The 12,850-nt window shown below is 30.1% G+C and overlaps 1 protein-coding gene across 1 annotated transcript; it reads left to right on the top strand.

Annotated features, from left to right (window-relative positions):
* Positions 1-4,237: 4,237 nt before the first annotated feature.
* On the top strand, positions 4,238-10,594 carry LOC111710023 (uncharacterized). The gene is made up of 6 exons (XM_023484034.1): positions 4,238-4,324; positions 7,045-7,143; positions 7,476-7,527; positions 8,343-8,465; positions 9,476-9,635; positions 9,740-10,594. Exons 1-6 carry the CDS (start codon positions 4,322-4,324, stop codon positions 10,527-10,529), a joined length of 1,227 nt encoding a protein of 408 aa, XP_023339802.1. The 5' UTR covers positions 4,238-4,321; the 3' UTR covers positions 10,530-10,594.
* Positions 10,595-12,850: the final 2,256 nt, after the last annotated feature.

Here is a 12,850-nt window from a genome sequence, read left to right as displayed (position 1 = left end):
CTACAATTTTTGGCCAAAAATTTAACTTAATGAGACATTTTTAGCCTTATCCGACTAACGTCTGGTGTGCAAAATATTTTGCAAAATTTCTTCTCAAAAGTTGTGCAATCTGCTTGCTTTTGTTATAGGCTTTCCACAGCTGTAATTGTACAAGAATGAAAAAAGCATATTTATTCTGTCACATATCGTGTATAGTTCCTTGTGTTATCAAGATATATATAGTATACTTGTATAGTTCCTTGTGTTACATCAAGATATATATAGTATACATAATTGTACAGTTCCTTGCGTTATCAAGATATATATAGTATACATACTTGTATAGTTCCTTGTGTTACATCAAGATATATATAGTACACATACTTGTATAATTCCTTGTGTTACATCAATACATATATGTATAGTTCCTTGTGTTATATCAAGAAATATAAAGTATACATATATGTATAGTTCCTGGTGCAGTTACATTTTATTCGCATTGTGAAGTTCTTTGAGTTTTAACTTTATATTGGACAAGCTTATTTGGAAACCCAACTTCACTAGGAGTTTTCCCTGTAAAAGCCGACCCACTCAATTTAGAATTGTAAAACCATGCAGGTTGAGAAATTTCCTGTGGTACTACCGAGTTCCCCAACCAAAATCTTAGACAAATCGATCAAGGGGCTCCTAAATTTTGATCATACATACTAACAGACAACCAATTAAGCAGTTATTATTACTTGATATGTAAATGTGGATAATCTAAATAAAATCTCCATAAGTAATCGTCACAATACTTAAACCTCATACTTTATTCGAATTTTAATTATGTTCAAATGTATGCAAAGATATCAGAAATTACATTATACTCATTGATCTATAATGTAATTTGTGAATTCCATAACATATTTGAGATGTCAGATTAAACCGGTTTCTGTATCAATTTCTTTATTAGTAAACATAGAATTGATAATAATTTATAACATCAGCTAACGTGCTTGCAGCAAATCAATTCATTAGATCTTTATTTTAGTAAATTTTCCATTTAAATAATTACTGTAAACAGAAAACTTAAAATATTATTTTTGTAGAAATACGTGATAAAAATAACAATAAGATAAATATAATTGTAGCTGTAGAGTATGCTTAAAATGATATATCTCGAAATGTTGAAAATGCAACGAACAGATGGAAAAATTTAACATTTGCAAATGACTTAAGAAAAAGGTTCGGCGGAAAATTCCATATTTTTAAATTTTTTAAGTCGTAATTTTTAAAGTAATTAAACAGAAGACCTTGAAAATCTGAGTTTTAAAGCTAATATTATCCTAGTTTATTATAATAAAAGTACTGAAATATAAATTCGACTTCTCCTGAAGAGGAATTGATCCATTGCACACAAATTTTCTAATCCTTACATCTTTGCAATCTGATAATGTGATTTACTACTTACGTTATTTAATCAAACAGAATTCATTGTTTGTATCTACATCATTTGGTTGCTAAGTTATTGAAATTAGAAAAACAGAGTTTGTGGCAAAGACTCAATTCCTTTGTTGGCATTGAATTTATTTCGAATACGTACTCACATCTTAAAGTTTATTCAAATAGTACGATGATTTTTTAAAATTTATATTAAGAAAATTTCAACCTACAAGTGATACTATTGATGCAAAGTGTTACATCGGTTTTTAAGAGTTTTTAAAGGAACTGAGTTTTTGCCACAAACTTTAATTTTATAACCCCATATCTTTGAAAATTGAGGTCGTAGAACTTTGATATTTCAAATCAAATATGCTCTATGTATATTCAAAGTATCAAACTATCAAAATTGCAAAGGTTTAGAACATAAGGTTGCAAAGAAATAGGGATTAGAAAATTTAAATTTAAGGCAAAAAAATCAATTTCTTTACATTATTTAAAAGTCTTTTAAAAAGTGTAAAACGCACATTTTGTAATTTTAAACAAATATTATCCTGTGCTGTGACACCTGATTTTCAAAATCATTTACTCGTGTTAATCTGGTCCAACGAGAGGTTTGGCAGTTAAGAAAATATTTTTTTGCTTTTTGCCTCATTAAACATCGGACAATATGACAAAGGATGAATTGAGCCTTTGTTTAAAATATCAAAGGTTTACACCATCCACACGCACCTCTAACCCTCCAGTAAAAGTAAATTTTTAACCTCAAGTCTGACCGCGTCAACCTTGTTTCACCGGCTAGTCCTATTGAGTGTCTGCTTTATTCACCTAATGTCCGGGCGATAACGTAAAAACTGAGACCGAAAAGGTTGACCCGGCTCGGAAATTCAAATGTACTACGGCTACCCGTGATCAAGTAGCAAATAGATAGTGTGTCAAAGACGCACTTCCTTTTTACATTGTTATTGAAAAGAGATAAGACATTTTATGTGTTGTACTTAATCTTTCAGAAACTTAATTGAAAATGTTTTTGTTTAGATTGATTGAATAATGATGAATAATGTTTGTTTTCATTCAATTAAGAAAAAGCTTATTTTTGTGTAGACCATTTTCTACATTTCAAATATCAAATCAAATCAAATATATATATTTGTCCCAAGCCAAAAACATAGAAAATATCATATTTCAAAACATATTTATAAACATGAGACGGGGAGGCATTGATAGCCAGGGGCTGTTTAACACGCAGCCTCCCACTGGAGAGTCAGTTTTTGCAATGATGCTGACTTGAAGAAGAGGTGCTGCTGGATGTCATGCTGCTCATGGGATGGAGGGAGCTGGAGCCACTGGAGAGGATACAGTTCATAAACGTACAGGAATCCGTCAAGGAGAGGTCGGGTACCTTCATTCTCGGGGTGGAACACATAAAAATAAATGAGAGTTAAAGGGAGGAGCAAGAATTACAAAATAGTTTTTCACATTGAAAATCTTTAAGATTTCGGGGGGAATGTCTACCATTTTCTATATTTCGGGGGGAATGTCTACCATTTTCTACATTTCGGGGGGAATATTAACATTTTCTACATTTCGGGGGGAATATCTACCATTTTTTACATTTCGGGGAGAATATCTACCATTTTCTACATTTCGGGGGGAATGTCTAACATTTTCTACATTTTGGGGGGAATGTCTACCATTTTCTACATTTCGGGGTGAATATCTACCATTTTCTACATTTTGGGGGGAATATCTACCATTTTCTAACATTTCGGGGGGAATATCTAACATTTTCTACATTTTGGGGGGAATGTCTACCATTTCCTAACATTTCTGGGAGAATATCTACCATTTTCTACATTTCGGGGGATATCTACCATTTTCTACATTTCGGGGGAAATATCTACCATTTTAAAGTCTCTTTAGAGGAATGTCTAGCGTTTACCATTTTGAAATAATTTTTAATAAGTTTTTACTGTACCTGTTTTACTGTAACTGTTTTAATTACCTGTTGTATTTCCAGAAATTTATCATCTTTTTCTTGTAAAAAAAGGAAGGAATTGAGTTTTAACCCCAAACTCAATTTTTAAACTTAAAACTTAAATCATTAGATCTAACAGAATTCATGGTCTGAAATATCTAAGGTCTACGACATTGGATTGCAAAGATAAAAAGATTAGAAAATCAGAGTTTTTGGTAAAGATTTATTTTCATTCAAACCAAAATGTTCGACAATGCCTGCTGGACAAAATGTTGGATACCCTCAAAGGATTAAAAATATTTATATCCACTGACAGAAAGAGCTGGATATATAATTTTTATGTCACCCTCCATTTCAGAGTGACATCATGCCTGACTCATAAAAGTACCCTTGATTAGATCAATTAATCTTTTCTGTTTCACTCAAACAGATCATATAAAAATGTAGATTCTATGGTAGATTTTATAAGAATAAATAATGAAATGGTAGATACTTTTCGGAATAAATACTGAAATGGTAGACAATTTTCCGGAATAAATACTGAAATGTAGACATTTTTCTAAATAAATGTTGAAATGGTAGATATTTTTCGGAATAATTAATGAAATGGTAGACATTTTTCGGAATAAATACTGAAATGGTAGACATTTTTCGGAATAAACGATGAAATGGTAAATTATTTTCAAAGGATTGTGATTGGACAGTAGATCGTTACTATCCCAATTTTGATTTTGGGCAGCTTACATATAATTAAATGAATAATTTGAAGAACAACTAACTAAATAAGCGTAAGATAGGCTTTAATTTTCCAAACATATAATCTTAAAGATATTTTATAATATTTACATCTGTAATAATCTAATCCATCTGTTGAAGGGTATAAATACTGGTCCAGGTTCATAGATTAGTCAGAAGTCAAATTCGTCTAGAAGACTTAGCATCATGGTAAGCATTCAACTTTTTAAGCTTTAAACTTTATCATTTTCAACTTTTTGAAATTTGCACTTTATCATATTCCACTTTTTAAACCTTAAACTTTATCATATTCAACTTTTTAAGCTTTAAACTTTATCATATTCAACTTTTAAGCTTTAAACTTTATCATATTCAACTTTTTGAAATTTGCACTTTATCATATTCAACTTTTTAAACTTTAAAATTTATTATATACAACTTTTTAAACTTTAAACTTTATCATATTCAACTTTTTAAACTTTAAAATTTATTATATACAACTTTTTAAACTTTAAACTTTATCATATTCAACTTTTTAAACTTTAAAATTTATTATATACAACTTTTTAAACTTTAAACTTTATCATATTCAACTTTTTAAACTTTAAAATTTATTATATACAACTTTTTAAACTTTAAACTTTATCATATTCAACTTTTTAAACTTTAAAATTTATTATATACAACTTTTTAAACTTTAAACTTTATCATATTCAACTTTTTAAACTATAAACTTTATCATATTCAACTTTTTAAACTTTAACCTTTATCATATTCAACTTTTTAAACTTTAAACTTTATCATATTCAACTTTTTAAACTTTAAAATTTATTATATACAACTTTTTAAACTTTAAACTTTATCATATTCAACTTTTTAAACTATAAACTTTATCATATTCAACTTTTTAAACTTTAACCTTTATCATATTCAACTTTTTAAACTTTAAACTTTATCATATTCAACTTTTTAAACTTTAAACTTTATTATATACAACTTTTTAAACTTTAAACTTTATCATATTCAACTTTTTAAACTTTAAACTTTATTATATACAACTTTTTAAAATTTAAACTTATCATATTCAACTTTTTAGGCTCTAAATTTTATAATATTCAACTTAATCTTAAAAATTAATAATATTCCACTTTATCGTTAACTTTTATAAATTTAACTTCTTAAATTTTATCATTTCAAACTTGATCTTTTTTAAGATTAACTTCTTGTTCTTTAAACTTTATAAAATACAACTTGATTTGCAATAATATTTAACTTCTTAAACTTTTAACTTAATCTTCTTCAGCTTCTTAGACTTTAAACTTAATATATAATATTCAACTTTATCTTTAACTTTTACAGGTTTATCTTCTTTATCTTTATTTAACATTTTCAAATTTATCATTTTTAAATTAACTTTATTAAATGTAATTTATCTTTAGTTTTGGATTCAACTTTTAAAACTTTTTATTTTAAAAAACTTTATCATATTCAACTTCTTATTTTTTCAACTTTTTCTCTAACTTTTATAGACTCCACTTTTTATTCAACTAATTTTTTAGATTTAACTTCTTAAACTCTAGCTATATCCTATTCAATTTCTCATATGTCTAGCTATATCCTATACCAATTTCTCATATGTCTAGCTATATCCTATCCAATTTCTCATATGTCTAGCTATATCCTATCCAATTTCTCATATGTCTAGCTATATCCTATCCAATTTTTCATATGTCTAGCTATATTCTATCCAATTTCTCATATGTCTAGCTATATCCTATCCAATTTCTCATATGTCTAGCTATATCCTATCCAATTTCTCATATGTCTAGCTTTATCCTATCCAATTTATCATATGTCTAGCTATATCCTATCCAATTTCTCATATGTCTAGCTATATCCTATCCAATTTCTCATATGTCTAGCTATATCCTTTCCAATTTCTCATATGTCTAGCTATATCCTATCAAATTTCTCATATGTCTAGCTATATCCTATCCAATTTCTCATATGTCTAGCTATATCCTTTCCAATTTCTCATATGTCTAGCTATATCCTATCCAATTTCTCATATGTCTAGCTATATCCTTTCCAATTTATCATATGTCTAGCTATATCCTATCCAATTTATCATATATTCATAACCTATCCAAATTATTTTCTGTCTTTATCCTATTCTACTTCTTATTGCTTTAATCCCTTCATCTTATCATTTACTGTTTTTTGGCTTTCATGGCGGGATAGCACAATATGCGCAGCTTAGGATATTTCTCAATTTTATTTACTGCAAATTTTTTCCTCAAAATGTTGACAATAAAAAAAAGATAATGTAGTATTTTTTAAGCTTCTTGAAAGCGTAAAACCCTCGAAATTTTTCAAGGTTATTATTTGATTCAAATTATCTCTCTCCTGAATTAGATTTAATTCATGTTTAGATTTTTACAATTCTATATTTTGTTCACCAAAACTTTACTCTTAACTCTTTTTTTAATGTGCAAAAATAGATTTAAAATAGAGCTTTAAAAAATTTAAGGCTAAAATTGTGCAAAAACTATATTTTTCAACTGTAAAATTGCTAGCATTATTCTACCTAATTAAGAAAATACTGTTAGAGTAGATAGTTGGTACAAACGTAATAATAATGTATTATCATTATTAGTAGATTTTATAACTTTCGTCTCATTTTGTAATCTCTTTTATCTTGTCTACACTTTCTTGGCAAATTTGAACTTTTTTCTCGACACCTCCAAAAAATTACATTACTGTTCAAGGCTGGGTAGACTTTAAAGAGCTGCAACGCTTTGGGGTACATTTTAGATCTGTAAAGCACTAGTTTCTATAGCATTAGTTTTTAGTAAGTAATTGAAAAACATTCTCATCGATATTTGCGCTAGAGCTTTCAACTTTTGGATTGCCGTGTTTATGATGTTTAGTTACGGTACGTGGTTCAGATGTCAGTCTTTCTACTAGTCGGCCTAGCAACAGCACAACAACCGGATGCATTTCAAGATTATGTGGATGGCGAAGTCAGGGTAAGAAAATCTGTTGGAAATTTAACCACTTTGCTCTCCACTAAACGCTACAATATTTTGGTCAGAGTACAGCAGATTATGACAGAACACACCAAAAGTTTGGTTAAGGGTGACTTGCCCATTTATAGAGTGCCTGATTTATAAGAGTGTCCTTTAAACCTTTTAACGGGTGCTGTTGTGAATTGGACATGTACCCTGTTTGACGGAATTAGCTGAAAGGCTTATAAATATTTGTTTATATATCTTAATTGTAGACTCTTACTTTTTTTTTGCCAATTTTATAATTATCTTAATGTCTTGTTTTCAGACTTTAATAGTTTATTTTTCATTAGGAAGTTGAGATTTCAGAAAATCTTGCCATGAAGTCGTGCCTGGCTTCAGACTGTAAGTATCTTAACAGTTAATAGTAATGAGTTAGCGACAATAAAACAAATGTTCTTGTATCTCATTGGCAGAAACGTCATATCCTTGCGGTTTCTTGATATCTCATCGCTGAAACAAACCCAATCATATTTCCTAATATATAATTGGTTACACACCAACCCAATCAAATTTTACGATATTTCTTTTGCTGAAACAACCCTAATCAAATTTCCTGTTTTCTCATTGGTTGGAACAAACTTTTTCAGGTTTCCTGATTTCTCATTGAATGAACTCAAATCCAATCAGATTTCCTGATATCTCATTGGTAAAAAAAGCAATCAGATTTTCTGATATCTTATTGGTTGAACTCAAACCCAGTCAGATTTCCTGATATCTCATTGGTTATACACAACCACAATCAGATTTCCTGATATATCATTGGTTGAACAAAAATCCAATCAGATTTTCTGATATCTCATTGGTTAAAAAACATTCCGTCAGATTTCCTGATATTTCATTGGTTAAAAAAAACTCTTTTATAGATGCAAAAGGTGCTGAGCTGTTTCAAAATTGATTCAGTTTAATAAAGAAACTTATTACTCTTCTTAAACTCTAACTTTCTAATTTGCATCTTGATGTTTAGACCTTTGACAATATAATCTAACAAACTTCATAGTTTGAAATGTCAAAGGTCTACAAATTACAACTCAACATTGGATTGCATTGGCATCAAGAAAAGGATTAGAAAATAAGAGAAAGAGGAGAGTGATAAGTTCCTGTTTGCCTGAGATCAAATCAAATCGCAATGGCTGACCAATAATGAACCACTATTTCAGCAACAGTTAGCTCCTTGTTTGATTCTGCCTACAACAAATGCTTTGGGGATGGCTATGACTGGGAACAGCTTGCAAAAGAGAACGAAGACGAAGGAGAGTATGGAGTCTCAGATAGTTTCCAAGGTAACAGGTCCCACCATCCGCTAATAGAAGAAGAAGGTCAAATTAATGCAAAATTTCTGCTACAACTTTGTAAATTCGTAGCTCCTCTAGTTTCAATTTTGTGCACAAGTATGCTTAAAGCTAGTTTATTTGGTTACGTTACATGTATCAAAATGTATTATGTCTCAATACGTAACAATAATTGAAAGTTTGAGAGCTCAATTAAATTTGGTTCCATCAATCCATGATAAAGAATTTAACCACTCAATGTATTGGTGGAACAAAGCTTAACCCTATTCCTGCTGGGGGGGGGGGGGCAATTTGCCCCCCCTCCCTGTAGTTTTTTTACATAACTCAAAAAGTGTTGGTCTGAGGCTGTTAAAATTTTCTGACTTTTCTAACATATCCAAAGCCCTCCCTTTAGGCCTAAAACCGGGCTTTAATACTAACTGCCTGAGTCCTCAGGCACACTGCCTGAATGACAGCTTTTGCCTGTAACAAACTAAATCTTTGTTTTGACCCACTTTCACTTGTCAGATTTTGATTTAGCTTTTTAGAAAGCCTATGACATTAGGAAACAGATTGCACAAGTTTTGCGAAAAAAAAATTGCAATTTTTTTGCAAACAACCGGTCAAAGGAAATTTGCACATTTTTAGTTTTTCTTGATTAAAAATCAGGTTATTTCAAATTTTGTAAAAATTTTTGCATATTTGAAATGGCATGGTCAAGGGCTTGTCAAAAATGTATAATTTTTTATTTTTTGGAAAAAAAATTTTTTGCAAACATTTTTACTATATAACTGGATTTTGCGATAAAAAATTCAATTTTTGCACATTTGCACAATTTTTTGCAGATTCTAAAAGTAGCACACAAGAGCTTTCTAATGATGTATCATTTGTCACATTTGGACATAAAACATGGGATTTAGAGGGGGGGGTCAAATTGACCCCCCCCCCCCAGCATATCCTGGTTTTCAAGTACCCCAGCAGGGATAGGGTTAAACAATTCCTTATTATTTTTAATATTTTAGAGAGAGAAGTTTGCTTTTATAAAGCAATAGGATGGACTGATGGCACGAGCCTAAATGTTGATGTTATCAAGGGAAACATGGAGGGAATGGACGCAACAATCAAATCCGATTTTGAAGGCAAAGTCAATCAATGCCAGCGATGGACTCCTTCAAACTCTAGGAACGCCATAGTATTTTTCAGAACACATGCAGACATGCTTTTAAAATTTCATTCACTTTTATACTTTTTTCTTTTTGCCAGAAATAACCATGGCACTGATTTAGAGTAAGGCGAGATGCTAATGTTCAAGAGTCCAGCCTAATCAAAAGAATAAGAAGACAAGCTAATGATGGCTTAGTATGTATAAAATGGAATCCGAAAGGGGACTGTAAGAAATGGTGTGATCCAAGCAAGAAAAATTGCAAGGTAAGACAAGCAGGGGCCAACAAAACACCAACCAAAAACGAATGTAAGGAAAAACCAGAATTAAAAGGATGTAACAGACAACTTCAGAAAGAGACAATCGTCTGTTCTGCTAAAAAGGAAGAGGGAGAAAATAAGAAATGTAAACCTTGCAGACAAAATTCAGATAAAAAAAAATGTGACAATGTAGTCATCAAAAGTGGTAAACAATTTCAAAGACAGGGAAAGGTCAATGGAAAAACCTGTCGTAAGAAAAATGTGTCAACTCCAGAATGCGTTAAATTTTGCAAGGAAAACCCCGAAAAATGTAAAACTGGAAGACAACTTGGTAATCCTTGCACCGATCCTCAAAGTGGTAAATGCAAAAAGTTTTGCAAGAAGAATCCAGAAGATCCTAGATGTCCTCCTAAAAGTAAACAGGCAAATGTTAATAAGAATCCATGCAAAAGACCTAACAGTCCAAAATGTAAGAAGTTTTGCGAGGAAAATCCCGATAATCCGGATTGTCCCAGTCCCACACCAGAGCGAAGTGCTAAGACCAATGGAGTGTCTGGTGGAATCAGCAACAATCTCTACGAACAGCTTTGGTGTTCAGATCTAGCTTTCGAACAAGCTCTTCAACAATGTGTGGAGAACAAAATAAACCCCTGAACATCCTTTATTATAAAATAATTCTATGATCATTTTCAAAATTTCAATAAATCTTTAAATTCGAATAGTGACTAATCCAGAGGAACATTAAAAAATTAGAAAGAGTAATATTTAGAGGAAATGTTAAAGACTGAGTTATTGCTAAGATAAACCAAAAAGTACCTTTTTAAAACTTTTAGCTGTAGGCTTTTAGAAATTTTTTTTTTACACAAAAATCAATCATCTTAGGTTTATTCCTTTCTTTCTTTCTTAGGTTTACTACAACTGCTGTGTTTTATGTCGATTGGACTATTTTTAAAACTATAATTCAAATCTTTTTGTACCACAGTTAAGTGGGTCTCAGTGTATATATTTCACAATTATGATTAAACCTATATAGTTGATAGCCTATAAGGTTGTGTTGTGAATAATTTTGGTACGTTCTTTTAAAACTTATAATTAAACTTTGAAGATTTTGAAACTGTCTTTAATACAATTTGCATATCATAGATGAGGCATAGTGTGAATGATAAGGATAAACAATTTGGTAACAATTTCTTAACTTATATGATTAAACAAAGCAAAAAGAAAATTGATTTTACACACATCACTATACTATATCAGGTTCAAACATTTTGGGAATTCTTAAACCAAGACTAATAAAGTCTTCAATCATATTCTAACCCAAGGAGAATTAAATAGAAGGAGGGGGGGATTGGGTTCCGTACACTTTGATGTGACGTTTTTGGACTGCTGAAGAACTAGTTTTGCGTAACAACAATAATAAAGATTGTAAACAATAACACAAAGGATAAACAGACATCTGGTGCATCTCTGGCGTTAGATGAAGATTCACCGTATACTAACTCATGTTTGTTTACATTAGATCGGCTGCCTTTGTTATTGTTGTTACGCATAAACTAGTTCTTCAGCAGTTCAAAAACGTCACAGCAAAGTGTACGGAAACCCAATCGCCCCCTCAATCTATTCAATTTTCCTTGTTCTAACCTATCTTTAGGAGTTTAAACTTCAACTGTCATGGTGATCCAAAGGTTGCAAGCTCTCACACAAAACTCAGTTATAGAACTTTGACAATTACTTCTTTAAAAAAAAGCTAAAAACAAGAGATTAATGGCACATGTGTAGGGCTACAACTTTGACAATTACTTCTTTTAAAAAAGAAACTAAAAACAAGAGATTAATGACACATGTGTAGGGCTAAAACTTTGACAATTACTTCTTTTAAAAAAGCTATTAATAAGAGATTAATGGCACATGTGTAGGGCTAGAACTTTGAAAGTTACTTCTTTAAAAAAAAGCTAAAAACAAGAGATTAATGGCACATGTGTAGGACTAGAACTTTGACAATTACTTCTTTTTAAAAAAAGCTAAAAACAAGAGATTAATGGCACATGTGTAGGGCTAGAACTTTGACAATTACTTCTTTAAAAAAAAAACTAAAAACAAGAGATTAATGGCGCATGTGTAGGGCTAGAACTTTGACAATTACTTCTTTAAAAAAAAGCTAAAAACAAGAGATTAATGACACATGTGTAGGGCTAGAACTTTGACAATTACTTCTTTAAAAAAAAAAGCTAAAAACAAGAGATTAATGACACATGTATAAAGGCTAGAACTTTAACAATTACTTCTTTTTAAAAAATCTAAAAACAAGATATTAATGACACATGTGTAGGGCTAGAACTTTGACAATTACTTTTTTTTAAAAAAGCTAAAAACAAGAGATTAATGACACATGTGTAGGGCTACAAAAAATTCAATTAATTGCGACACTTCAAAGTCAACTGCAGTCTTGAAAATAGTGCAACTTTTCATTTTCACAGACAGAATTGCACAAGAAATACTTAATACTGATAGTATACGCAAGGAATACTTTAAAATATTTATTATTTTCGCTAGTAACAATTGTTATACAATTTATGCAAATATTTTTAAAAAATTTAAATAATTCAATCTTTTGAAATTTTCGATTTAGTTCTTTGAAAATCTCGATAAGAACTATGTAAAATCAATAAATGATCTGGTTCAAACTTCAAACACATGATCATAATTGATATAGGAATTGAGTTTGGGATTTCTCAGCCCCTAAATCTTTAGCACCTGCAATTTGTTGTAGATATTTCTAACTATAAATTCTTTAAATATTTAAATTCATGTAAAAAAATACTATTTTCTTTTTAAAAAGATGCATTAAAAAAAACAAGCATAAACCAATTCATACTTTTTTATGAACATGTAATGCACATTACACATTTCTGGTTTTTAACCTTTAATCTTCAAAAATATTGATATAATTATGTGAGATTCTGGAAAAAAAGAAA

Source organism: Eurytemora carolleeae, unplaced genomic scaffold (assembly GCF_000591075.1).
Source record: "Eurytemora carolleeae unplaced genomic scaffold, Eaff_2.0 scaffold932, whole genome shotgun sequence".
Classification (NCBI taxonomy): Eukaryota; Metazoa; Arthropoda; class Copepoda; order Calanoida; family Temoridae; genus Eurytemora; species Eurytemora carolleeae.
This window is presented reverse-complemented; position numbering and strand designations above follow the sequence as displayed.